At 38.1% G+C, this 27850-nt stretch overlaps 1 protein-coding gene across 6 annotated transcripts in view; it reads left to right on the top strand.

Moving 5' to 3' along the window:
* The window catches only part of igsf9bb (immunoglobulin superfamily, member 9Bb), a 79770-nt gene extending 53593 nt beyond the window's left edge, over positions 1–26177 (top strand). Inside the window, exons 9-21 of one of the 6 annotated variants that reach the window (XM_087807326.1) lie at positions 141–281; positions 503–619; positions 924–1074; positions 2720–2831; positions 5493–5668; positions 8225–8451; positions 12108–12192; positions 13537–13701; positions 14512–14557; positions 15443–15529; positions 16279–17916; positions 22711–22838; positions 22944–26177. In XM_087807326.1, coding sequence (XP_087663452.1) covers positions 141–281; positions 503–619; positions 924–1074; positions 2720–2831; positions 5493–5668; positions 8225–8451; positions 12108–12192; positions 13537–13701; positions 14512–14557; positions 15443–15529; positions 16279–17916; positions 22711–22838; positions 22944–23158 — 3288 coding nt within the window. In that variant the 3' untranslated portion in view covers positions 23159–26177. Of the gene's footprint in view, positions 1–140; positions 282–502; positions 620–923; positions 1075–2719; positions 2844–5492; positions 5669–8224; positions 8452–12107; positions 12193–13536; positions 13702–14511; positions 14558–15442; positions 15530–16278; positions 17917–18869; positions 18916–22710; positions 22840–22943 lie in introns of those variants that run through there. The other 5 variants (XM_087807327.1, XM_087807325.1, XM_087807330.1 and 2 more) reach the window with 5 other exon arrangements.
* Positions 26178–27850: the final 1673 nt, after the last annotated feature.

Raw genomic sequence — 27850 nt, 5'->3', positions numbered from 1 at the left:
ATGTTTTTAATGGTTGAACAAAGGATGTGTTTTTTAAGAATGGCCCAAGACTTGATCTTTGAGGTATCCCACTCTAGATCCGACTTGCGGTTAATAGGAATTCCAAACCCTTATTTAATTTACTATTTTGTTTTCATCAGTACCCTGGTTGGAGCCAGATGGAGGACGGCAGCATCCGTGTGGCCGAGGTGACGGAGGACTCACTGGGCACTTATACCTGCATGCCTTACAACGTCCTAGGATCCATGGGATGGTCTCCTCCTGCCCCCCTGGTGCTAAAGGTCAGTTTGACATTCATACAACAATGATGCGACGATTGCTCAAGGGCTCTCCGTACAGTTGATGCGGGAAGATGTCTGAAACTCAAGGGCCTCCAAGTAATTTAATGTGGCCCCGCCAACCTTGTAGTTAAATATACATCTAGTTAGACTTGGATTACTCACAGATTTTTGCCTTGTTGGATTGAATATGTCAAACATAAAAATGAAATTCTTCTGGGCAGGACCCTCCGAAATTTTCAGTGGTCCCTGGAGGGGAGTACAGACAAGAAGTGGGCAGAGAACTTGTTATCCCTTGTGAAGCAGAGGGAGACCCCTTTCCCAACATCACATGGAGGAAGGTAAGATTAAGATTACTTTTTCCCCAATAGTCCGATTGAAAATTCATCATCGTTACACCAAACGTTTTATATGGGTTGACTTCTGAGAGTTGCTAGGAAGATAAAACTTGAAACTGAAGCCAATAGGATTATTTTTCTCTTCTTGTGAACAAATGCACATGTGGTATTTGACAACAGAGGTTTCATCACATTGCAATTATGCTCTTCTGACTAGAGGGGGAGCCAGAGACATTATTTTCAAATGTATGTATCGCTGCTTTTAAAAATAGAATGACATGAAAAGTTCCTTCCTGCCTTGCTGCAGGTCGGGAAGCCAAGTAAAAGTAAGCACAATGTACTGCCTCGAGGCAGCCTACAGTTCAAGTCCCTCACAAAGGAGGACCACGGAGAATGGGAGTGTATCGCCACCAACGTTGCCACGAGCATCACTGCCAGCACTCATGTTCAAGTCATAGGTGAGTTTTTTTTTCTTCCCTTAAAACTGTCTTGCACTACTGACTTATTTCTTTGTAGGTAAATCCATAGAGAAAAAACATAGCAGATGATACTAGAATATTGGAAAACAAAAAACATGATCAGAATATAAACAAAGACAAAGTTGTACGTTGTACGAAACAAGGATGAAAATTTCAATTGGGTTTAAACTTAAAGGGGCTAAAACAATATCAGTTTTATCACCATATGAAATTGAACATTAATCTGAGACCTTGAACCTTCCGTCCGACAGGCCACATTAAATGACATGGTGGGCCATATTTTGCCCCCAGGCCTGGTCTTTGCCGTGTTAAGTCAATAGTTAATAATAACTAAAGTTGTTGGTAAATATAACTTTCTGGGTCGATCCAACGATTCCAACTGTTCCAGTTGAAGTTGAGTCAAAGTTTAAAAACCTCAGCTTGAGGTACTATCTGTATTTAAATATCAGGACCTTTAACTTTTATAGTACAATATGTCCTAAAACAGGAGAATTTGCATTTTTATTTCTATGCAACTGGTGCAATTTTCGCCCTTGGAATAATAGCACCGTGTTCTCTGACAGTCCAAATTAAGGGCAAAGTAAGTTCAGCTGCTGCAAAAGGTTTTCTTTCAGCCACAACTGCACATTTGTAGTCATCAGGATTTGACAGAAACATCCCTCCATGCAAGATTCTTGTGCAGTATTTTTTTTTTTACTGTAGAATAGGAAGTGGATTTAGTTTTGTACCAAACTCTATTTCACGGCAACAGTCAGTGTCATGTTTTTCCACGTCAGCATAAATGTTGACTTAACATGGTCTTTTTACTTTGTGTTTTCTAGGACAGAGGTTTCCTTTGCAACAGATCTTAAGTTGTATTAAGAAGTATAAAGAAACATAAACTTTTAGAGTTTATTTCATGAATTTTATTCGCTTTTCATTAGCTGTAATTTGTCAAGCATTTCAGGCAATCATGTCCATTTTTAGATTTTGCTGTAAACCTCTGTTCTTGATGTTTGCTGCCTCGTTCTTTTTAATTTTAGATCAGCATGAGATGTTTTTTTATTTTATACGCAGAAACCTTTTCCTAGTAGTATAGAGTAAGCAAAGATTTCTCACTTAAGCACCAAAAAAGGAACATTATGATGTGATATGTGATATAAAAAAAAGAGGAAAAATAGTGCAGAGACTGCCATCTAGTGGACTCTAAGGACACTGTTTCATGAAGCTTCATGAATGTCATCCCTACTGTGCCACTCAGGTTCCATGAGGTCCAATATTTAATGGACCACAATGACAAAAACTAGGCTTAAACTTTCCCCATTTCCTGCTAAACAGCTAGCTACAAGCTACTTGGTAACAATGCTAACAACCAGGTTGACCACGAAACCATCGTGGTGTGTTCAGGTGCAATCGTGAAGAATTCCAAGATCAATTCGAATGTTGTATGAACATCCATTCTTCCCTCCCCCACTCATTTTTTGAGGCCCTCTAGCGCCCCCTGGCGTCTCCAACTGTATAAAAACGACGTGTCTTGACAGTAAAATGATGAAGAAAAAGTTAAGAGTACGAGGTTCAAAGGCTGAATCTGTCCGAGCGAAACACGAACGTTAAGCTGCTCACCTCTTGTCTCCCGACACCGCAGGCACAAGCCCTCACGCCCCCTTCAGTGTCCACGCCGTGGCCTCCTCCATCTGGGCCAACGTGTCCTGGGAGGCGGGCTACAACGGAGGCTTCCCGCAGACATTCTCAGTCTGGTACGGCCATGTGTGAGTTCTCCCAGCATGCTTTGCTTCCTGCTTTATTCTTCTTCCTGTTTTCCTCTTCTTTTTTTTTTTTTTTTTTTGTTTTCTTCTAAAAATTTCTTCTCCAGGGTTGTGTTCAGAACAGTTGTGAGGGGCAAGTACATGCTGGATCATGTGAGTCTCTCAAACGTTTTCGCGTCCGTGAAGGAAACAAGACACACGCGTGTGCAACTAAACTGAACATGACCCAACGTTTTTCAATCCTACCGCCGCTGCCGCTGCTGCTAATGCTGCTGTTGATTATTGGCTGCTTTGCCTTCGCTTGAACGACCAAGAGAAGAGTGTTTTTTTTATTTATTTTTAGTTAGATTCCAGATGTCGTCTTAAAGGCTTTCATCGAAAGATCTAGTCGCACATCTACAGATTAGCCAGCGATTGCTGGGTTTGAATCTTGTGACGATGCAACAGAACTGAGCAAACACATTTCGGTATATATTGATGTTTTTTCTAACGGTTGGGAGACACATTACGTGGCGCGACAAGCTGCATCTTGCCACTTCCACAAGTGTCAAATTCAATCAAGGGGTTGTATTTTCAATCATTTTCTGAACCGGAGAGACTTTATTCTTGAACAAACACTCAAAACAAAAGAAGCACAAACCACCAAATTACCAATTAATTATGATTATATTATATTATATCATATTTTATAATAATCTTCCTTATCTCCCTTAAGGGTGACATCAAAATATGGTGAATTTCTTTTTCCCTCCCACTTTACCGTATTGATATTCAACAGCACTGAATTGATATTTAATTTTTTTATTTGTCGTTTGACCTTTAGATCATATTTACCTTTTATCATTGTTATTTTATGGTAAAATTACACTTTATTTACAATTAACATGCCAATATTTGAAGCTTTAGTTAATGTTTCTATTGCAATTAAACTTCTGGCGTCATTATGGCCTCTGTAGCTAAAGGGACAATAAAATCTCTGCGATGACTGAGGACGAGAGGATACAGTCGACTCCAGCAGCTTTTTAAAAGCTGATGTTTGGACATATTTTGGTTTCAAAACAAATAAAAGCAGTTACGACTTCGTCAAGAGTCATGTGGTCTGTAAATTCTGCAACACCAGAGTCAAGTACTCAACAATACTACAAATATATCCTTGTTACTACAGTATCACAATATATCGTGATGTTGTCTCTGTATCGTGATACATAACGCTTTGCCAGAATCTTGCAAATACACAACCCTAATCTCCACCCATCACAGTTTGAACATTAATTTAAATTTGATTTTAGAGCCAACCATTGAGGGGGTCGCATAAGAATTATTAGGCTGGAGAGTTTTTTCTATATTTGTAGTATTGTCCGAGTACTTGACTCCGCTGTTGCAGAATTTACAGACCACATGACTTGACGAAGTCGTAACTGCTTTCATTTGTTTTGAAACCTAAATATGTCCCAAACATCAGCTTTAAAATCTGTGAAATAAAGGGAATAAATGTGAAATCACTGATCAAAAACTTAATTTTAAAAGTGAAAGGTTGGGGAAATAAGAACAATATTGGATATGACTTTGATCTCAGAATTCTCACTTAAAATTCAGAATTATTAACACTTTAATCTCAGTTTTTGGGGAGAAAACCTGATCGTGTTTTGAAGCCATTACTTTATACTTAAAGTTGTCTGAAATCTGGGCAAAGGAGAGGTTACGAGATTGGAGACCATTTTGACGTAATAATGGCTTCACTCCTCCTCTAGCCAGCTATAATCACGACCCTGCTTTTTTTTATATGGAGTCCCTTGGAGGTGGAGACTTACAGGAATGATGACACGCGGTGACAAACCTTGATGTTTAACCAATCACATCAGAGTAGGTGTGGTACTGGTAAACAAGATTTTAGCTCGAGTGTTTTAAGTGGGCGGGGCTTAAAATCATTTTCTAATGTAAATAATTCAATGAAAATAGAGTTTTGTACAAACAGACACATACTGATGATACAATAGAGTCCAACATCTATTTAAGACACACTTAAATCAACAAATAAGTTGTCTTTTTAATTATTTATAAGATAAAGGGTCCTTCTTAAAGTCTTGATAAGAATTTTTAATGCTTTTAAAAAATATTTCCTGGCCAGACTTTTAGGCTTGAAACCTTTTTTCTTCTTGGTTTTCATCAGAATAGTTGCAAAAAAAAGAAAGAAACATCATTCGACTCCATTTGTGGTTTTGTTTCCGCACTGAAGCACTTTCATCGGAAGAGCCGCGTGGACAATATTGCGTTAAAACGTTAAGACGAGGAAATCACTCTAATCCCGTTATTCTGTTGATAATTGAGACCGGAAATAATCTTCATTGGAGATAATTGATTTTCATAAAGCGGCGAGAGCCGAATAATCCCGCGGTATAATCCACTTATTTTAATTTCATCTGTTTTTTTGAAGCTGTGTTTGTGAGCAACAGTGCTGCGGAGAATGACGACAACAACAAAAAAAAGATGTCGCTGCTTGTGTATTATCTGTATCGGTCAGAGCTGGTTGTTTGGCATGAGCTAACGGTAGCATGAGGGGCCGACGAGTAAGTTGTCGGAGGATGGTTTTCGAAGTCGTAAAAAAAAAAAATCTGAACTGACCTCTTTCTTCCGACTTGCCCCTCCTGGCAGGCTGAAGAGGGAGCGTTTAGGTCCACATGACTGGCTCTCCATACCTGTGCCTGGGGGCCACGACTGGATGGTGGTGCCGGGATTGGAGCCAGAGACGACGTACCAGTTCAGTGTCCTGGCCCAGAACAAGCTTGGCACAGGCCCCTTCAGCGAGGTTGTCACTGTGAACACACTAGGTGAGTCGACACAAACGCACACCAGCCAATGATGAAGCGATGCTGGCAGGAAGACTGTGGAGGTTTATTATCGGTGCCATCGGAGGAATGGATGCTGGAATAAACAAAAACAACTTTGAATTTTTGTATTGAAATTTTGAAGCATTCATTTATTTTTATAATTAAATACAATAATTTCTCAATTTAAAGGTTTCATTTGTTTTAGTTCGTGTTATTAATTCGATTTAATTAATATTAATTTCAAAATAAAATGTTGGCAATGTTATACTCATTTTCTATTGAGTTAAAAAAAGAAAGTTAAAACATTTTTATATAATAATAATGTAGTAAATTATTTGAATTTAGAAAATGTTTTGTAAAACAAACAAAAAAATCAAGATATTAAGGTATTTAAAGAAAATAATGCAACCTTTCAATACAGAAATGACTGAATTAAATTCTTCAAAAAATCATTTCACGCTAAATTTCTTAAAATAATGTTACACATTTTATATATATAAAACAGCTGCTTTGTCAGTGCTAATTCAAAATGAATGAATATTTTCTTTCCTGTTTTTGTGTTTTCGCAATATATTGTTTTATGGACATAATATAATGCCTTTTTTTAGCATTTGTAAAATTGTTGATAAGTGAAGTGAATATTGTAAGGGGCCAACAGGTGGCAGCAGAGTTCCAAGACTGAACACTGCACACGTCAGAGCAAGAGCACAATCAATATTTCCTGAACTTTTAATTGAAATAACCACCTTGGGGGAGGTAATAATAACAATAAACCTTATTTAAAAATAATGAAGAAAATGTCAATGAATACTTAACAACTGGAACATGAATAAGATCAATTGAAAAAATTGAAAATGTGCTACAGAGTGAAATAAAGAAATAGAACTTGATGCAATCCTTTGATGATTCAGACACCGTAGTGATGGTAGCAGATATGATGTCAGTCTGACTGTGTGGACCTGCATCGTGGTTGACTTTCATTCCAGCATAATTATTCCTGCAGCCGCGAGGAACGAGACCCTTATTATGTGTAAATGAAGCTGTCAAAGATCATTACTGGAGACTTGACGTGATGCGCTGAACTACTTCATCAGCCTCGGAACACAAGAGTTTTAACCTCTTTGACTACAAAAGTTTTTTTTCAAACACATTGCTCCCCATACTAAACCCAATGTGACGCTTTTTTTTTTACCGCTGCTAAAGAGGAAACCGGCGTGGAAGGGAGTAGATGAATCATTTATTAGCAGCTGCCAATTTGCTGGATTTATTCATACTTAACCAAACCGCATCGTTGAATATGAATCAATCATGACATATCATGTCTAGTTTGCAAGAATGTTCCAGAGACTCTTCTAACCATTTTAAAAAGAAATAAATACTTCATATTTTATCATTAACCCTCACGTATCACTCGTTATTTGTCAAGAGAACATGCAAAATTATACAAAAATAGCCATCCATGGTGCAAATGGCTACAATGTAAAAAAATATATATATATTTAAGTGTATTTTCTTTTTGAATATGTGTCTTCATTAGAAGTGGCAAGAATCAAGAGATATGATGCGTTTTATGAAACGGGGGCAACAATACAATGTATTGTGATACTGTAGTACCAAGGATATATTTGTAGTATTGTAGTTCTTGACTCTGGTGAATTTACAGACCACTTGACTCTTGATGAAGTCGTAACTGCTTTCATTTGTTTTGAAACCATAATAAGTCCAAACTTTAGCTTGAAAATCTGCTGGAGTCAACAGTATCCTCTCGTCCTCAGTCATCGCTGAGATTGTATTGTCCGTTGAGGTACTGAGGGCGTAATGACTCCAGAAGTTTAATTGCAATAGAAACATGAACTATATCAGTAAATATTTGCATTTTAGTTGTAAATAAAAAACTGTTATTTTACACACACTCTAGTGAAACGAGAACGTCGACTGTATCCTCTCGTCCTCAGTCATCGCGGATATTTTATTGTCCCTTAAGCTACTGAGGCTTTAATGACTCCAGAAGTTTAATTGCAATAGAAACATAAACTAAAGTTTAACACACCCTCTATTGAAACGTGAACGTCGACTGTATCCTCTCGTCCTCAGTCATTGCGGGAATCTCACAGGATTTCATTGTTCCTTTAGCTGCGGAGGACGTAATGACTGCTGCCATCTAGTGGCCAGTAGTTTAATTGTAACACAAAATAATGAACAAACCATATGATATTTTGCATGTTGGAAATATTTGCATTGTTGTAAAAAGTTGAATTATTTTAGTTTAAACACTATCGAAAAATAAAACTATGATAAATAATCTAATATGATTTGAGAGCCAAAAGAATGAAAATAATCGATACAGTATCAGGGAAATAAATATTGAGATGTTTAAGTCTATAGATATTTTTCTTAAACTCATAAACGACAGTGCTAGTGGCTACGGTGCAAAGTTATACATTTTGGAAAATGTAGTTTATTTCTGGTCCTTGAGGCATTTGTTACCGTAAAAAAAAAGTAATTCTGTTGTATTGAGGAGGAGGAAGATCATGTCACCTGTCGTTGTCGTTGCAGTATTTGCTGTAAGTACCCCTGAACCACTGGTGCTGCTTACCCCACCACGGTGCCTCACAGCCAATCGCACGCAGCAGGGAGTGCTGCTCTCCTGGATGCCGCCTGCCAATCACACAGCACCTGTCCAGCATTATGTCATGGAGTTTCGCCTCGGGGAGCGATGGGAGGTTCTGGACGACGGCATTCCTGCAGGGGAGACGGATCTGCTCGCCCGAGACCTCCTGCAGGTGAGAAGGAGAGATAAAGTAAACGCTTTCATTAAAGATCTAAGAACAGAATCAATATATTCATGTTCAATGGTTATTCAATTTCGCTTTTTGGTTTCCCATGTTTTATTTTTACATATGTTAGTCACTGGATGACTAATTACATGATTATAAATGTATAAATATTTTAATAATAATTAAAATGTCAAAAATACTTGATAAATAATTAATTCTGGACCATCTTTTCATCACATGATGCACACAGAAGTCTAAAGGACGATGATTTATACTTAAAATGTCAAAATGAACGAATGACTTTAATTATACATTTTAACTTTGATTATTCATGTATTTATCCTTTTTGCCTTTAATTTATTTCTATTTTCCGCTTTTATATTATTTATTTCAGCATTTTGCTGACAGTTTGCTATTGAGTAGTATGACACGTGTACATTTAGAGTTGAGTAAATAAAATCAGAAGTTATTTATTAATTTAGACATTTTTATCTTTTTATTCACACATTTTTTACGTGTATATATATTTAAACATTGAGTATTTTATTTATTAGGGCTGGTCAAGTTAAAGGTATTTTTACATTTTCGAATGAAAATATTAACGTTGACAATTATTTTATGACAAAGAAGCACATTTTTATACATTTAAAGAGAAAAATACCCAGTTTTTATGGTCTTATAATTAGAATTTATGCTTTTTGGTGTTTATGAATTGTTGTGTAGTGTAACTCAAGGTCGACCAATAGTGGGGTTTTTTTGGAAATTCATTAGTAACCTGTGTTTAAAGATTCCGTTGTTATCTTAAGAATGCCTGTTTTGACATTAAGATTGTGGCTCAGGATTCGAGTGGTTGATTTTGATTAAAATATTAATTATTTTTCACATTTTTAAAATTTGAGGTTTAAACTAAATGTGCTTAACTGACATATGACATAAGAAAAATGTAAATACAATTGCAGTTTACACTTCTTTTGAATTCATTTCAGGATTTTTGTGTCTACAATGTTATAATCGTGATTAATCGAGGAAATCATGCAGTAAATCGTGACTGTGTTTTGGAATTGTTGCCCAGCCCTAATATTTATGCATTTATTACTCATAATTATGTAATTTATCGTTCTTTATACAGATTTTATGAGCGTATGAATCAATCTGTCGGTGATATTTGTGAAAGCATCATGAATCTTCAGCTCCATAATGAAAACATTTAACAAGCAATGTTTAAATTGTTTAAAATTGATGATGATTAATTGGAACGTTCAGACTATTTTAAACACATCACACAGAAAGGACTCCAGGATTTGCAGATTCCAGACGCACAGACACAATGATCTTTATGTTACCAAATCGATTGTGAAGGTATCCACTAAAGGTTTAGCTCGACTTCAACCTTCCGTCACCGGCAGCTCGTGTCCCTCCAGTCGTCTGTATCTCCCTCAGGTCAACTAATTGTTGCCATGACGAGTCTGAGCATCATTTTTTAATCCGAGCAGCACTTCCCGCTTCATGCAGATGCTTTTATCTCACTCTCCATCACACAACAAACGCCCACACACAGTTCTCTTCATCTCTCTCTTTCTCTCTCTCTCACACACACACACACACACACACACACACACACACACACACACACACACACACACACACACACACACACACACACACACACACACACACACTGTGTTACTTCTCAGCAGCCAGTTTTTTACTGCATTGATGATGTGGTTCAACTACAACTGATCTTTTTTTTGACAGTTTCTACACATGTTCTCTGTGAGTTTGACATGTATTATGTTGTAATAATTGCTGCAACTAATTAACTAATTAATATATATATTTATACAACCCTCTAGACAAGGGGTTTGAAATGTAATCTGTCGAAAATCTTCGAAAAAAATCCTAAAGTCAGAGGCAAAAATCTAAGTAGACGGCAGTAATTACCACACCCACCATACTTATGGTGCCAACAAAATAAAAACTCCCATGATGCCTTTCTACACACTGCTCTGTTAAATGGCGGCTAATTGGTCATTACAATATTTAAATTCTACTTCTATATTTTCAAAAGTGATTGATGGCTACGATCGGCTGGGCGGCAAAGCACTATGGGAGCCGCTTAGGTTACCGTCACTGAGTTCAGATAACTAGTTGTTACATAAAGGTTGTTCATTTAAACAAGAGAACAATGCAATTGTAACTAACTTACAGATTTCGTTTGAATGCAGGTGGTTTTTAAAAAGTAACTCCAGCAATGAACGAGGGAACACGTTCTTTAACGGGAAGTGTGATATTTGCTGTGTCTCAAATCAAGCACTACTCTAAATGTACTGCTTTACAGTACAGTACAGTGCACTTACTTGCGCAGTGCTCAAAGTTTTGACAGGGTAGTAGTGTCTCAAATCAAACTCATACTGGAAATGACTCGACGGCTTCTTCTTCTACTACTTTTTAACGCTGATCGCAACCGGAAGTTGTAACATAATCGCCGACACTTGACAGCGCTTTCCGCCAATTGAAACAAGTTATTAAGTTGTGTTTGATTGTGTTACTATTGTTTTTGTGTTGTTTTGTAGTCAAATGAGTGTTTTCTCAAGACATTTACGTTCGGTATCTGCTTCGAAGACGCGCAGCTTCCGTTTAGCGTCGTCCATGTCACTAAGATGGCGGCCGTTGAGGGTGGAAAGTGTCCATCGACCCACACTCGCTTTAAGCTTGACACAGACAAAGCAAATACTTGAGTACTTGAATACTTATACTTATGTTGTATAGAGCAAAAGAGGGATGGGGAAAAAAACTGATAAATTGAATACAATGCTAACGCTTTAATTTGTCATTATTGAATGTCAATAAAATCAACAAAAATGTGTTGTTTTTACACACATTTTATATTAAAAACTTCTTCGTATTAACTCAAATTAATTTACCGGCCAAAAAAGACGAAGAAGAAAGAAAGAAAAAAGAAGAACACACAGTCCTAAAATAAGGAACTTGAACAATTTGTTTTTTTCAGAGATGAAGTAGTTATTATTAATAAAAAAAACAAAAACTTAAAAACATCTCTACATTTTCATCAGTTCTAGTTTGGCCGCACTTTGCCAGAGAATCTGGAATTGACATATTTTTACTACAATTCCATCTATGCTGTATGTCTTGATACATGTATATTTGACATATTTTTACTACAATTTTATCTATGCTGTATGTCTTGATACATGTATATTTGACATATTTTTACTACAATTTTATCTATGCTGTATGTCTTGATACATGTATATTTGACATATTTTTACTACAATTTTATCTATGCTGTATGTCTCGATACATGTATATTTGACATATTTTTACTACAATTTTATCTATGCTGTATGTCTTGATACATGTATATTTGACATATTTTTACTACAATTTTATCTATGCTGTATGTCTCGATACATGTATATTTGACATATTTTTACTACAATTTTATCTATGCTGTACTGTATGTCTTGATACATGTATATTTGACATATTTTTACTACAATTTTATCTAGGCTGTATGTCTTGATACATGTATATTTGACATATTTTTACTACAATTTTATCTACGCTGTATGTCTTGATACATGTATATTTGACAAATAAAAGAACTTGAACTTGAGCTTTTTGTTCGGTTGTGATTTCAGGAAGCCTGGTACGAGTTCCGGGTCATGGCGGTCATGGACGAGGTGATCAGCGAGCCGAGCAACATAGTCGGAGTTTCCAGTACAGGTGAGGAAAAAACGTGTTCACCTTCGGTTGGGAAAAAAAAAATCACCGTTTGACCTTGAGTCCCGGGCAAGGTCACCTTCAGAAGTCAAGATAAGGTGTGGAAAAAAATATATATACAAAAGTATATCTAGAACGATGATTCCACGGACATCCATCTGGACCTGGGATCAAGTCTGAGTGGAGGATTTGGCTGTGGAAAGTACTGCACACACAGCAGCGCCAACTTTACATTTTCGCCCACTCGGCACTTTTTAATTTACACGGCTTTACATCCAACACTGCCGAGGCCCCGAAGAGGATGACATCACCGCCGCTGCCGCACACACTTCCACTCGAGCTAAAAACAGTTTCTCCTTCTCCTTTTTTCGAGGGTTTCAGATGTGGAATGAAAGCTGTCATGGTGTGATGCTGCTCCCCTGCAGCGGTCACCGAGTGCACATTACTTAATTCCAGCTGCTGCTGGGACTCTTTTTTTGGGGGGGACCTGAAGGGAAAAAGTCTCTGCTGCCCTCTAGTGGCGACGTCGAGACGGCGTGTCGTGATCGAGTCTCTCAGATGCTTTGCATTTTTGCTGCATCATGTTTCACTGCAGCGTCAAATCTAATCTAAGAGGAGCTGACGGACACTTTACTGACCTGGATTATTCCCTTTGGAATACCTCGGTGCTGACAAAAAAACATTATGACCAGCTGTGGTATATTTTATGGAGCCCACACTGGACACAATTTGACTTCGACTTCAGACCGAGCAAGGGGGTAAAATGGCAAACAAGTGACGTCACATTTTGAATTGCTATGCTTAAAAACATGAGATATTAAAACAAAATGTTTTTTAAAGTTAAAAACATATAATAATGGATAGTATAACTATAACATGCATATATTAAATCTTATAAAATAATAAAGGAGGCTGAAAAGAAATCCCAATAAACAATTATCAATGTCGATTTGATCATCTTTAAGTAACAAAATGTTATTTAAAAATACAGAAAAAAAACGCTCAAATCGCAGCAATAATGTTGCACTGCCTCCCAGCGGTGAAGAGTGGCTACAGCAGCATTACATCATCCGTTACCTTTGTGAATTCAGCTTGAAAAAAATGTTCCAGCACTTATTTTAGAACAGACTTGAATAAGTCATGGAAGGAGACTGTGTAATTCACAGAACAAGAAAAAAAGGTCTTAAAATGTCCATCTAGTTGGTGCTGGAAAATTGAGAGAAAAACTGAGAAATATAAAGAAGTATATACATCTATAACTTGTATAAAATGGCTTTTAAATGCTGGAGTTTCACGAGGGTTGTTGTGTAAACATAATACTCCTACTTACGTGTTCTTGATCCACAGACTTCTTCCCGCCTCCGGAAATGGTGGAAGAAACCGGACTGACCAGGCCGGTCGTGGCGGGCATCGTGGCGACCATATGTTTCCTGGCGGCGGCCGTTCTCTTCAGTACGATGGCGGCGTGCTTCGTCAACAAGCAACGGCGAAGGAAACTGAGAAGGAAAAGAGGTAAAAAAAAAAGACCAGATGTGGTTAATTGTTATAACCCTCTGGTTATCTTAACAGGCACGTTTTATGATTTTATTAATGTCTCAAACTGTTTGAGGACTTTTCTTTTCTCTTTTCATTCTTTCATTTTATTGTCCTTTTCTGTTAGAATATTTTAGTTGGTTTTATAAATGAATTCAAATAAAATGTTTTTAGAAATGTATATACCACAATAAAATAAAACTTTATTTGATCATGTTGATTAATCTTTACCATTTCGTCAGTGAGTAAGATGGACTTTATCAATTGCTCTGTAGATTTCCTATGGTACAGAAGTTTCATAAAAGCAAGAACAAAGTCCAAATAAAAAGAGCACAAAGTGCAAAGAGATAACAAACGGCGAATATAAAAAGCACAGATCAAAAAAAAACAAAAACACAAAGATCTTTAAAGGATACAAAGATTAAAATTGATTTTTTTTTCTTTCCTAGATACGATTTTCTTTGTGTCATGTTAAGAAAATGTATGAACTATAAAAATGTTGTATTTAAATTAAATTAATGAAAAATTATATAACGCAATAAAATAAACTCAATTTCATTCTTTTTAATATATTTAGTTTTCACATCATTTTTAATTATGTAATCCCTTTTCTTTTTTACCCTAAAATCTGTCACAGCTTATAATGGGCCCGACGATTAAATCTAATTTCCTGCTATAGTGTTTTCATCGTACCGAATATATATACTATAACTATTACTTTCACAGCACTTGTATTTTTTGCATTTGTGAACTTCAGTATCTTCTGTATATTTTCCATCTCTCCTCCAGATCCTCCTCTCTCTATTACGCACTGCAGGAAAAGTGTTGAAACTCCGTAAGTAAATGAATCTCCGCTCTTTATTTCATTTGAATAAAAAAAACAGGCGTTTATGAACTTTATATTGATGTTTTAATTAATATTTATTGTCATTATATCATGTGCACTAGAGTATTTAGCATTAGTGTTAGTCCCTCACTTTTTTATCTTTTTGTGCTGAAAACACATTCCCACTATAAACATGATAGAAGTACCAAAAATGTAATATTGATAACAAGGATCAGGATCATAGACCTACTGAATATTCGAGTTGATCATCGACGACACAAACTACATTATTTATCATTTCTAAGTTTTCTTCAACAGCGTCTTGACATTTAGCTTCTTGTATCTGAATTTACTGTCCTTTTCCAAAACATCACACTGACATGCAAACAGACAGATGTAGGACCTCACTTAATCCCTCAACAGCTGCCAGAAACACTCCGGAAAGAAACTAAATCGGACAAATCCACTGTTTTTTAAAAAAAAAAAAAAGGGTGACTGGCTTCTTAACTCACATTCATTCATCCTCTAATGCGCAGCCTGAATCGCCCTGTTTACAGCATGTCTGACTCGACAACGAGGTTTAAATATCAATAACTTCAAATGTAAATGGCCATGTGGTTGTATGGACAATGTACGTAAAAGACTACACAATAAAGTATAATTGAGGTGCAACTGTAAAGTGGGTGTCTCGGTTTAAATCTTCCCCTATTCTAAAACACCATCAACATCAGCTTCAGATTATTTTCAAACGACTGTCTGTACGACCGGTTGCGAAATTCTCAATCAATATCTTCTGTTCATCGACGGGCAGGAGTGGTCAATACCGTCTCAACCCGTCCTTGTTCTTTACAAGCCCTCTGCACTTCTTACTCTCTCATCTCCCCGCTTCTGCAGGAGTCCGCTTACTTTCATTCCCAGTATTGACCCTTACTGGGATGGGCTGGACGCAAGCAGGTACACAGCCCACTCCTCCAGTCCTCTGTGAGTGTACCAACCCAGTGTTCATATGCACCCAATGTTAAAAAAAACCCAACAACAACCAACCTCCTGCACTTTGTCAAGCCCCAAGCACCAAAGGTGGTGCTCCTGGCTGCATGCTCCCCACAACAACGATGTTTGTGGTCTTCCAACATCCAACAGTTCCTTATTATGCAACTTTAAATCACCTTCCTTTTTCTCACCTTTACCCTTTGTTCCCCCCTTCACTCTTCTGAAACACTTTTCACTGAATCTGTTTTTGGAACTGTCGACCTTTCCCGATATTGTTCTAAACATCCAGTTTAAAGGAAGGGAAAGTATCTGCGTACTAACCTGAGGATCGACAAAATATTCATATTTATTCCATTGGACAGCATTGAAGAATTACAGTGTTGTTGCATTCTTTCAAGAACTGCAACAATACTCGACTCAACAATGGTTATTCTTCAGTACTCTATTGATCCAGCAGGGGTACCCGGGAAGAAATGCTAGTTCACTGGGAAATTCACCAACTGAGCAATAAAGTAACCCCTAAGTAAGCCGGTATGAGATCCAGGTAAAGCGAGTCAATGGTTCTATGAAAGAATCCAGAGGACTGCATCAAAGCATCAGCCCTAATCTTATATAATTTCGTTACTTGGGGAGAAACTGTTTAAAAGTTGCCACGGTTAATATGGCAGTTGTCTTGCTTTCATTTATGACACTCGTGAGCACTTCGTTCATTTATTCGATCAATTATTTGTTTTCTCTAGATCATCGTCTGGAAAGGGGAGCCCAGAGAGCATTCGTTCAAAGGCTTCACCATCTTTGTCCTCCGAGGATAGTCACGACCAACGTGGAAGGAAGCCCCCTACAAGTCCTGGGAGGAGGGAGGAGTTGTCCTTGTACATGAAGACCAAAAGAGCAATAACAAGCAAGAAGTACAATATCTCCAAACAGGAACATGAAGCAACAACGCCCATTGAACTCATCAGCCGAGGACCAGATGGACGCTTCGTCATCGACTCGACTGATGCAGAAATGTCTCTGAAGCCAAGACGAATTGAGGGCTTTCCGTTTGTCGAAGAATCTGACCTTTACCCAGAATTCCGGCAGTCAGATGAAGAAAATGATGACCTTAGGCCTCTGCCACCAGTCATGGCACCCCTCAGGCCTCATCAGATATCCCCAATCTCAAGTCAAGAGTCATATCTACAGCCTCCAGCCTACAGCCCTCGTTTCCACAGGCCTTTTGAAGGTATGACCATCATGGAGAGTAGTCGGCTTCAGGCCACTGGGCAAATCCGAGGCTCTTTACATCATAGGGCTTTCTATGGCTATCTAGGTCATACTGGGGATCGTGACCCTCCACCTCCCTTTTACTTGCCTGATACAAGCCCACTCAGTTCTGTCATGTCCTCCCCCCCTTACCTGGCTGAAGCTCCTTTTGGCCATCCTATCATTCCTGAAGAAATGACAGAGGCTGATTTCTCACAATATGCGGTCTCTGGCTTTCCAATTCCCTATACACTGACATCATCCTCTCGTTCACCAGAGATTTGGCAGGGCTTGGATTTTACCTTTGCTAGTCTGGAAGGGCCCCAATTCATTTTCCCCCCACAGCACCCTTTGCACCTACGCCACGACTCTCCCTATCCTCCTCCACCTCATGTTCTTCCCCTTAGTGCTTTCCAGCCATCCTCACTCCCAATGCCAACCTATCCTTCTATGCTGCCACTTGAGCCCCCGAGAACCCATTTGTACAAATCCCCAAGTAAGGCAAAGCCTCATGGTTCCCCAGCCAGGCATTTAGCTATGCAAGAGGAACAGTTAGGGCAGCTAAGACATACAAGTCACAGTATGGGTGTTCCAGTTTTGCCTTATCCAAACCCGTTGGCCCACATTGTACCTAGTACATTTAGTAGCCTGGACACGCGATGGTTTGAAACCACACCCAGATTTAGTCCAAGGCAGACTCGGAGGATGGATTCTGGTGTGCATCAGGTGGTTCTCCAGCCCTCTCGTCTCTCACCACTCACCCAAAGTCCCTTTAGTTCTCATCAAGGCTCCCCTGAGATAGTTGTACGCCCCAGACCCCGCCCCAGCATTATTCAACCTTCCTTACCCCGAGAGATGTCTGAGATTACACTCCTCCCTCCTTCCACAGCTAGCTTCTCAAGGAGATCTTCCCCTTCCTCTTCACCCGCCCAAGGCCTTGGTAGCAAAAGGACAAGTCCAAGCTACCGTTCTCACATGACCTATGCCACCTCTGCAGCCAGCTATCCAGCTTCCCAGTCCCCATCACCTCCCATGGAAAGCAGCAACTTATTTGGGCAGATACCATCTCAAAGGAGGACTGAGGAGGAGATCCTTCCATCTGAGCACTCTCCATCCCAATTGTCCACTTCAGGGTAGGTGCAGTAGGCATGCAGTAAGGGATACCATATGAGGCACCAGCTCCAACCCATAAAGCTTTGATGTGTGAATTTGCTCAAAACATTTTTGTCTAACAATTCATATTTTTTTTAAGTTTCTAGTTTGGTGTGCTTTCCTTGAATATGGTAAAGATATTAACAATGTTCAAGTAAGATTTGTCTGATATTTGGTTATATTTTTTCTTAAAAAGTACTTGGGTAATGCATAGGTAAAGCTGCTTTTCATGCCCAAAAAAAGCCATGTCATTTGTGAAGCATTGGTTTAATTCCAAATGCAAAAGATTTGACCACCAGTTATTAAGCAACTGAAAAAATGTAATCTTAACAAGTTGATTGCAACAAGTCTGTGCTTCACACAATCAAGTTTCAGACCTTCTGGGGCTTAATGAGATAAATGAATATAAAAAACACATCTGTACCCTCGGAAAATGCCCCAGAAAGTCTGAGAATCCATCATTCCAGGAACACCGTTTTCCATCTGTATCATACATTGCCCAGTTTTCACTGTGCAGAAAAACCCAAGTATATCCATTCAAAGTATTTCTAAAAACTACTATTTATATTGAGCACCAAGCGTGTGATGATGCCTTTATCATGCAGAGGGATGCTTAAGAAGAGTTCATCTTGGCAGGCCCTGCGGCCCATCCTCAGCCTTTGTAACCTAACTTATCAATTCTCCCTAACCTTTAACCCTCCCCAATTTCCCTCCCCCCACTCCTGTCCTCTAACTCATCCCTTTCCTTTATACATTATACTGCCAGAGGACATCCCCAGGTGTGGTCACATATGGAAGGTTCTTGGGCAAAGTGCGTCACAGGGCCTGTCCGCTTCTCATGTACTGCAATGTCTCCATCATTATGAATTAGGGGCAGTGTGGTGGTTCTTGATGGCTCCTGGAGTCTTACCTGCTTTTTTTTGATTGATCTCAGCTATCTGGGCAGCGTTGTTGTGACCAGGTCCTCTACTCCACAATAGGTAAGGGTTGGATCCATGTCTGAAAGGGGGGGGTTAGCAGGTGGGACTTTTTTGATCACCTCGTCCTTTAAAGGGGAATACAAGACGTCAAGTCTTTTGATTTGTTCCTTCCTACAGTCGTCTTATTTCAGTAGTCCTTGGTTTTCTTTTTTCTTTTGTTTTCGTTTTTCTCAGAGTTGCTATGCATTTTTTTTTGTTTTGCAGTCTTCAGTACAGTACATATTCTGACTGACAAAGCTTTTGTTCAGTTCAGCACAATGTTTCAGAGATTTACCACCAACATTATATCATGCTTGAGTTCTTACCAACCGCCCACTCAAAACCTTTCCACCTCTTTACTCTAACTTTCCTATTCATAGACGATACAATTACACATTTTTTTATGCATAATGAAAAAATATCATTCTACAAGATAGCACATACAGCTATTACCTTTATCAATAACGGAAATAACAGATATCATTTAATTGCTTTACGGTACAAGTACTACTTGGCTCTATGATGAAAAGATGCTAATTCGTTAAATATTTTTGGCTATTTTTAGGTTAAAAGTTTTAACTATTTCCTTTCTGATTTTTCTTATATGAAGTCTTCACCGCAACGGGTTGCATTCGTTTACAAGCCTTCTTTGTGGACATGTTTTTTGCCTATCCCATGATAACGCAAACCATATAAAGAACATTCATTGAATTTTCCAGACAATTCCTGATTAAAAAAAAAAACGGTAGACATTGGATTATGATGCAAGCCACACATTGTTAGATTGTAACACCAATCTGCTTTGCCAGGCCTGGAAGTTTGTGCCAAATAGTTAAAATACATCTGTGGACGTACAACATGTTCGTTGGTATGACGTAATATGTTGAGGGGTTGTATGTGTAAAGGTTTAAAGATGACAGTGAAGCCCACAGTTGATTTTTGCTTTGTCGCTGTTGCTGTAAACATAAACTAAGTCATTTTGTTTAGGAGATTGCACAGTGCTTTATGTAGAGGTGAATACTTGTGAAATAAGCTTGATCTCTCAAGGGTACAACCAGTTGGTGGGTGTAGCCCTTGGTCTTTTGATATTTCCATGTAGCTGCAAAAGAGCTTGAAGTAACTCAAACCCTTGAGACTTGTAGAATGACATCATGGCACTGTCTTGTGAAAAATCAGTAGTAAAAACCAGTTTAGACAACTTTGATCCATGACATGTCCTGCAATGAAATCTTGGTTCTGAAGTTATGGGTCATTCATTCGTATTTTAGCTAGAGACTGTTGGCTTTGTACTCTTTCTGTAGTTATGCATTATTAGTCGTACACAGGAACTGAGATCGCACCATTTCGGGACTGTCCGTTTTTTTTCAGGATCCATGGTTGCTGTAGATTGTAGAACCACGATATCATAAAATAAATGTATGCCAACCATCGATCCTCACTACAATATTTTAAACTGGGGCAGTCACACACAGATAAATCCACGTACACCGGTTGCACTATTGCATGCCGACTGGAGATCCTTCGATATATTTGAAAATGTGCCCCTTATTGTTTCAGCACAGATGGACACTATCAAATTATCATTCTCCTCAATAGTTACACAGTATACTCGATGCACACTTGTAACTGCTTGATGGCTGTGATACCTTACTTTCCATGGAACACTTTGTGAGATCGGCAATCACCCATGGTTCTGTGAGTTGCTGTTTTATCGTAACTGCGTCAATGCGGAACTGTTAACCGTAGATACAAGACACAATAGGTTTAGAAGTCGGTAAGGACGAAGACCTGCACTATCTACGACCAGGACAGGTTTGATTTACTTGCTAACAAACCGCTTGTATTTAGAGAATATAACATGAAGCAAAAACACCAACTGTAACAAACAACCAGGCACACTTTAGACCCAAATATCAAGAGTAACACACCCACAAGTTAAACTGCTCAGGGTTTGAGGACTGCCTCGGTTTTAACAACTGTCCGACGAAGTGCTTTTGAATGTATTCCCCTTTAAAGTCGTGTTCCATGTGCAAACTGCCATGCATGCCATTGCTAAATATTGCTGTTCCGTTTCCAAAAAAAAAGAACCAACTCTATGGCTAAATTCTTGTTACATTTGTTGTCCAAGTGCTTCGCATTTCTTTGGCTTATTTTTCATTATGTGACTGTTCCCGAGTAGTCATTTCCCTCCCGCCATCTCTCCCCCTGTCAGCATGGTGAAGCCCATTGTAGACAGTATCCATGTCTATGGAAACATATTGATGATGCTTTGTTGCTCAGCTGTGATTCTCCCCCTCTACTAACAGCCTTCAGTTTCTTTCTGCAGTCACAGAGGGAAGATGGCCTCTTTGTAATGCTAATCGTTTATTGTGCGTTGAGAAAACCAAGAGTGTGTTTGTGTGTGTATGTGTAAGAATTCTCTTAAGCTGCCATGTTGTAAGTGACTTCCTGCAACAACGAAAAAATAGTTAAGTGTTATCCAGCATCTGTTGCTTTCAGAGAGATTTATTGCAAAGGTCAATTTACTTTGGGGGAAGAAAAATCCTAAACACAGGTCTCTCTGAAATCAAAAGGGCACTTTTTGTCTTCAAATGAACAGAGTAATCTTTTGCTACGAGGTAACTACCTGTCCTAGCTTAGCTTAGTTTGCATCACACTAGGGCTTTTATAGTTTGGATCAATTTGAGCCATATACCGATGGTGCCTATAAAAGTTCAAACCCACTTCGGTGTCTACCCTTCTCTTGCTTTTAAAAATGGAATCATGGCAAGTATTATTTAAACTTTTAAAACATTTACAAAGAAAACTCGTCATACCATTGTTGGAGGAAACTAACTCAAAAATGACTTAAATTAAGTCCAACGTTTCAGATTTGTCTACAGCCAATTGGAACATCCCGCTTTGAATTTAAAGTATACTGGACATGGCATTTTTTGTTCAGCGCCAAATGGGAACCTTATTATGGAATGGACCCCCGGATGAAGACTTGATGCTTACTTTTATCTAGATCTCATGAATCAATTTCATCACTAGACTTTAAACCATCCATATTTAATCTTGTTTTCAAGAAAGTTGAATAATCAAGTACAACCAAAAACTCAATTGAATTCATGTAATATATCATTAAGAAATACTGAAATATACACCATCATTGGGTTTTCTTACAATAAATACCAAGCAGTTAAGGTGCTCTTTTCACACTTTTCAACGATAAAATAAAAACTGCCTAATAATAAAGAGTCCCTTGGTATGATCCCACACATCGACAAAGGAATATCATCCGGTTTTTGGTCTGTGACCTAGTGCAATAAAGAATTGTCACAGTTCCAAACTAACCCTAACTTTAATCTAAACTTGGACCGGTCGCTGTATATATAGAGAACAAGTATTTGTGGTCCACCCATATCCATTTATATATATAAACACCTTACCCCAAATGAATCATGATTCCATTCGCGAGCAATGTCAGGGACAGCACCGAAGGGGGTTGGATGCTCTTTACAGGTACTGCGTGTTCTTCAAGGACCAAACACATTTACGGTATAAAAATTGAACCTAAGTTTGTAACGAAAAATATCTTTCAGACATCGTAAAAGGGTTTGGTTCTCATCTTATTGTGCATCGAAAAGAAAAAAAAGACTCTTCAGGTGTCTCACATTGATCCTGTGCTGCACCTCTTGCTTTAACTCCAGCAGTGCTGTTTTTGAGATTGTGTGGGTCCATGAGCCCGTGTAGACCTCGGTACAGTTTGGTTTCCTAGCCCGGAGTTGCCCATTTTCCCCTCTCTGTGTGCTTTTTCCCCCTTCTCGCATCTAGAAAACGTCGAGGTGCGCCGAGTGCCCTTTCGGGGTCTGAGAGGATTGATGCACTGAGATACCAACGTATTCGGAAGGCCAAGAAGATGACAATGAACAACAATAACTCCAAGAGCAGAAAGAAAACAGGTCAGAAAAGTTGCTTGAAGTACGCAAGCCCATTTCAAGAATTGTAAGACTAGTGAAATTGCCCTATGACGTCAACCAACTGTGTCCGAACGTTTCCTCTCTCAGGTGTCTCCACCTCTCAGACCCAGCAGGCCTACACCTCTCAGGTACTCCAGCTTGAAGAAGCTCTCTACCTCCGCAAGAAGAAGAAACGGCCCATTCTCCACGACCCCTACACTCGCTTCTCTGCCCTACTGTACCGCCGGCAGCCGCGGGAAGACCAGAAGGCTATTTTGGCTAGCATGGACAACATAGACTTAGACCACGCCACCCTCCTCTGAAACGGCACGAGGTCGTACAAGGTCATACAAAATGTCTCCGTTCCAAAAAGGCGCCCCAAAAATACGACACCATTGAACACATGAATATCTTGCTTGTTAAAGGGAACAGTATCAGATTTCAGCGTCACATCTCAATTTAACGTTTCGTAAAGGTCCAAAACATCCCGCGATTGCTTTAATCGGGTACAATTCCCTCAATGTTGTTAGACTTCTACTCGGTAGTAGCCTCAGCTTCACAAAGATTTACTCCAGTGCAAAAAAAAAACATGTATCGAATGCCACTTTTCACAAGGTTTTTTTTTTTCATTTACTCTCTTCCAAGGTTTGATGGCTGTGTCCAAATGCTGAGTGTATCCACTAGAACAAATAAAAGCCACAGGTTTACAGCAACAGCCTCCGCTGGGTTCTGCTCCAGCTCCGTCTCATAATCTAACTTGCCTCAAAGGAATGGATCTCCTCACTTCCTGCCAAATATACCTCAGAGCACACGACACGAGAGGACACGCTAGGAATCCGCCAGCAGAAAGAACTTGCCACTTTTTACTCACTTTTGAAATTGTTTTCGCCGTTTTTATACATGCGTCTTTGACATGACGGTTCAACTCACAGTCAACACCCACAACTTTGTGTGTTTCCAGAGGCTTTTGCACTGGAGCCAAATCTTTCAAAATCGTATGTGTGCGTTTCTTGGTGCAATTCTCTAGCTAGAATGAGCCTAGTCGGCGTAGTCGATATTCAGAATTTGAGAGTTTGACTTTGTGCCATAGCTTATGATAGTATTTTCATAGAGGGCAGAGAGAACTACGGCTTTCTTCGGCCTTAATGGAGCTTTGCCTGCTTCACTTCTTCTTTTGTCTTTTTAAATTGTGTGTGCACGCGCATGTGAGCAGCTGCCTCAATGAGCTGTTTTTTAATGACTTTTTTTTTTACATTTTATATTTTATAAAATACTGTTGAGTGGAAACAATTTTTCGACTGAAAGGTCAGCACCTTTTATGATTTAGGCTCTGACCGCGTATTTTTTTTGTCTGTTTTTGCACTTCGGCTTTCCTTCCAAATCAAAAGAGTTTGTTGAAACTTTCCATACTGTTCATGAATTACTGCTGTATTCTGAAATTGTCTATACAAGAAAGTTTAATCATTAACTCCAGCTAAAAAAAAAAACAACTGCATTACGTAGGCGTTTTGTTTTAACATTGTGGGTAGTAGTCCACCGACGAATCATAAAGCGCTAGCTTTGTTTTTAAAGGAAGCATTTCCATCCACAAACTTGGGCCATCACCAACTTGCTGCTGTTAGCATACATTTGACTTTGGTCATAACTCAAACTTACAATAGAAACCAGCCTGACTTAACTCTGAGATTAGCCAGACCTTCAAATCCACTGGGTTAGATGTTCAGGCTATTGTGGACGAAGAACAAATGGAGAAGCATGTAGCTTATGACTAGTCTGAACATGGCTTTTGCTAAATGTCCTGGTTGTTAGCAACAGCTAACACTAGCCTCTCTGAGCGAATGACAACATTAAAAGAAACTTGCTATGTAAAATTCAAGATTAGATAGAATTGTACTGCTCAGCCAGAGAGTGTTTACAAAAACCACCAGAACAACAAAAAAAAGAAGATGTATGTGTTAAAATGTGTTTTTGTATTTACTAGCCTTGGGTCATGAAGCTTAACTTTTATTTATTTTGTCTCATGAGAATTCTGAATGAAACAAATGGAATAATAGTTTTCACTGAGTTTAAGAGTGAGAACATCTGGACTTCATCAAAAATTGAGGCAACAATGGTGCATTATTAGTTTAAGAGTTCTTAACTTGACCATTAATTTAAAAATGCAAGATGTTTAAAATGAGAGTTTAAGTGGTGTAATAATTTAAATTAAATAATCAAATAATAAGACAGTGAATTTAAATGGTGCAGTTACAGTACCTTTCCATTTTCCACTGGGAAAGTTCAGAATCTCAAAAAGATCAGAGATACCGTGGTACCACGAAGCAATACCTACTTCCTGTAAACACGATACCAGCTAATAAACAGCTAATACAAGGTATAACGACAACAGAAACAACTTGGAAGTGAGCACCAAAAAATACTGTACACAGATACAGTCATGTCAACAGATCTTTACGCGTGTAAACAATAAACATCTTAAGATTGGTTAAAAAAAACAAAAGAAAACTTGTATATAATATCTCAAATAGGAATATAATGCGTGTCATATCTATTTTTTTGTAGAGGACAACGTGACACACATATTGGAGATGAGTTGATGTGGGTAGTTTAGATTCAGTCCCGTGTGAAAACACAATGTCCAAAAACGTGACTGATGTTCTAAATGCTAGAATCTATTTATAGAATTTACTATCATAGAGACTGGAAATATATATATAAATGAATACATATATATTGTCATGACACCAAAATGGTAACACAAGTATCTATATTTGAGGACAGTACTTGTTTTCAAGAATGTATAAGTCTATAATTTTTTTTTATACTTTTGTTGCTTTCTATGGTAGCGACGCAGAATCTTACACCGAGTAGAGTGAAAATATGTCGCAGGCTTTTTACGTCGTCAACGAAAAACACTAGTTTTATAACAATGTCCATGTGGTGTGTGTGTGTATAGCAAATGTATTTGTGAGACTCCTGCTCACCACATTTGTCTTTTTTTTGGGGGGGGTGGGGGGGGGTGCATTTGAAGTTCTTTCAGTCATGGACTAACGGTGACGATGAGCTGAGCTTAAATTCAAACGAGTCGAGATGTTTTGTATGGCGGTGGAAGCTCAACTCTGCTTGTTGAATTCAGTGCTGTACATTTGCCAAAAAACTCATCTTGACAACTGGTGCTAAAACATCTGTGGTGCTGTTTTTAAGTTCGCTGGCTTCGGACAAAGTGTAGCTACACAATCCTGTACTGTACCACGAGGGCGGAGGTTCCAAAGGGTTGGGGGGGTTTGTGCTTCTGATGGATTTTGGTTGTAACGGAACATACACTGAAGCGTTTGGCATTCACTTGAGAAAAAAATCTGTTTATCTGAATAAATGAGATTTTTTTTAGCAACAAAAACACCATTGTTTGTTTTTTGTTTTGACTGTTTCCTACAACTTATGTATTGCATTACTTCAGAAAACAAAGCATACATTTGTAGTATTGCCCTAGAACTTGTCTCTGGTGTTGCAGAATTAACTGACCACATGACAAAGTCGTAAATATATTTGTTTTGAAACCAAAATATGTCCAAACATCAGCTTCAAAAGCTGCTGGAGTCGACTGTATCCTCTTGTCCTCAGCCATCGCCATTTAATTTTTCCTTTAGCTGCAAAGGACGTAATGACTGCTGGAAGTTTTTTTTAGTAATATCTATATATATATATATATATTATATATGAGTGAGTGTAATATTAAATAATTTTAGAGACATTTAAACAATAGCTAATAATAAATAAGTATGACTTAACATATACTTAACTTTTTCTTCTTTATTTTTTACAAAAATCATATATGCTTATTTTACTTTTCATTTAAAAAATAATAAGGACTATATAATCACATAAAAAGTATATACAATTAATATCTGTTCAAGTATAATGAAACAAAATGTGCGTTACTTAATTAAACTTTTTACAGTTTATTTATTGTTGGTGGGGGGGAACAAAATACATATAACATACATATAACATGGATTAAAATGGTTTAAAATAATAAAACTAAAGTGATGTGAGGAAAGTTCAAATAAAGATTAATAATCTTAATAATTGTTAAGATTTCCCACAGAAACAGGGTGTTAACAGGTTAAAAAAGCCTTCTTTAAAAAATAATTTAAATTGTGAATGGATACAGAGATGTTTCTTTTTGTTACATAAAATAATAAATTAACCAAAAATTGGATTTTAGCTCAAGTGATTGTCACAGGCATCAGTGAAGACAGAATCTGGGTCTGCATCTCACTGCTGTTAAGTATTGGTGACCAAACAATCAATAAAACTTTCCCGTTTTCATGTGCACTGACGTGGTTCTTGTTTTGAATCTCCGGATGCAATACCAACGGGGACGGTCGGGTCTTCCCTCTCAAGGTTCACTCACTGATGTTCCTCATATTTGTGCTCCATAAATTATGGGTCTAGACAACTTAGTACCTCAAGCTATGTTTATTTTACTGTGTTTTTTTTCACCACCATGTTCATGTTTTCTAAAAAAAAAAATTTGCCGGCACAACCACGGAGAAGAATATCTGGCATTTGTAAAAGGCGCTTCACTGGAATTCAACTGTGAGTTTTTTGTACTTCACATGTCTGGGTATGCTTGTTGTAGTTTCTTCATGACGGTGTATATTACATCAATTTTTATTTCCTCGGATTAAAGATGAAAGATTTTCTAAGACACTTTCCCGTCTCTTGTTTTTTTATATATTGCGAGTGAGAAATATTTTAAATGATGAACGCATCTAGCAGTTTTTTGTTAGAGACACATTTCTATGAACACGTATTAATTTATTTAGCTATTTTATATGTATTATTAATAATAATGATACTACTTGATAAAGTTAACATGATAAAGGACATTTCCCGTTTATATTTATAAGGGAGATGGGCTGTAAAACCCTTTTTTTAATTCAAAAATGTTAATTGCTAGCAAAAGCTACTTCCTGTTCCCACAGGAAGTAAGATCTGAGTTCAATGTTGTT

Source organism: Callionymus lyra, chromosome 14 (genome assembly GCF_982586985.1).
Source record: "Callionymus lyra chromosome 14, fCalLyr1.hap1.1, whole genome shotgun sequence".
Lineage (NCBI taxonomy): Eukaryota > Metazoa > Chordata > Actinopteri > Syngnathiformes > Callionymidae > Callionymus > Callionymus lyra.
The sequence above is the reverse complement of the archived record's forward strand: the minus strand, read 5'-3'. Positions and strand labels throughout refer to the sequence as shown.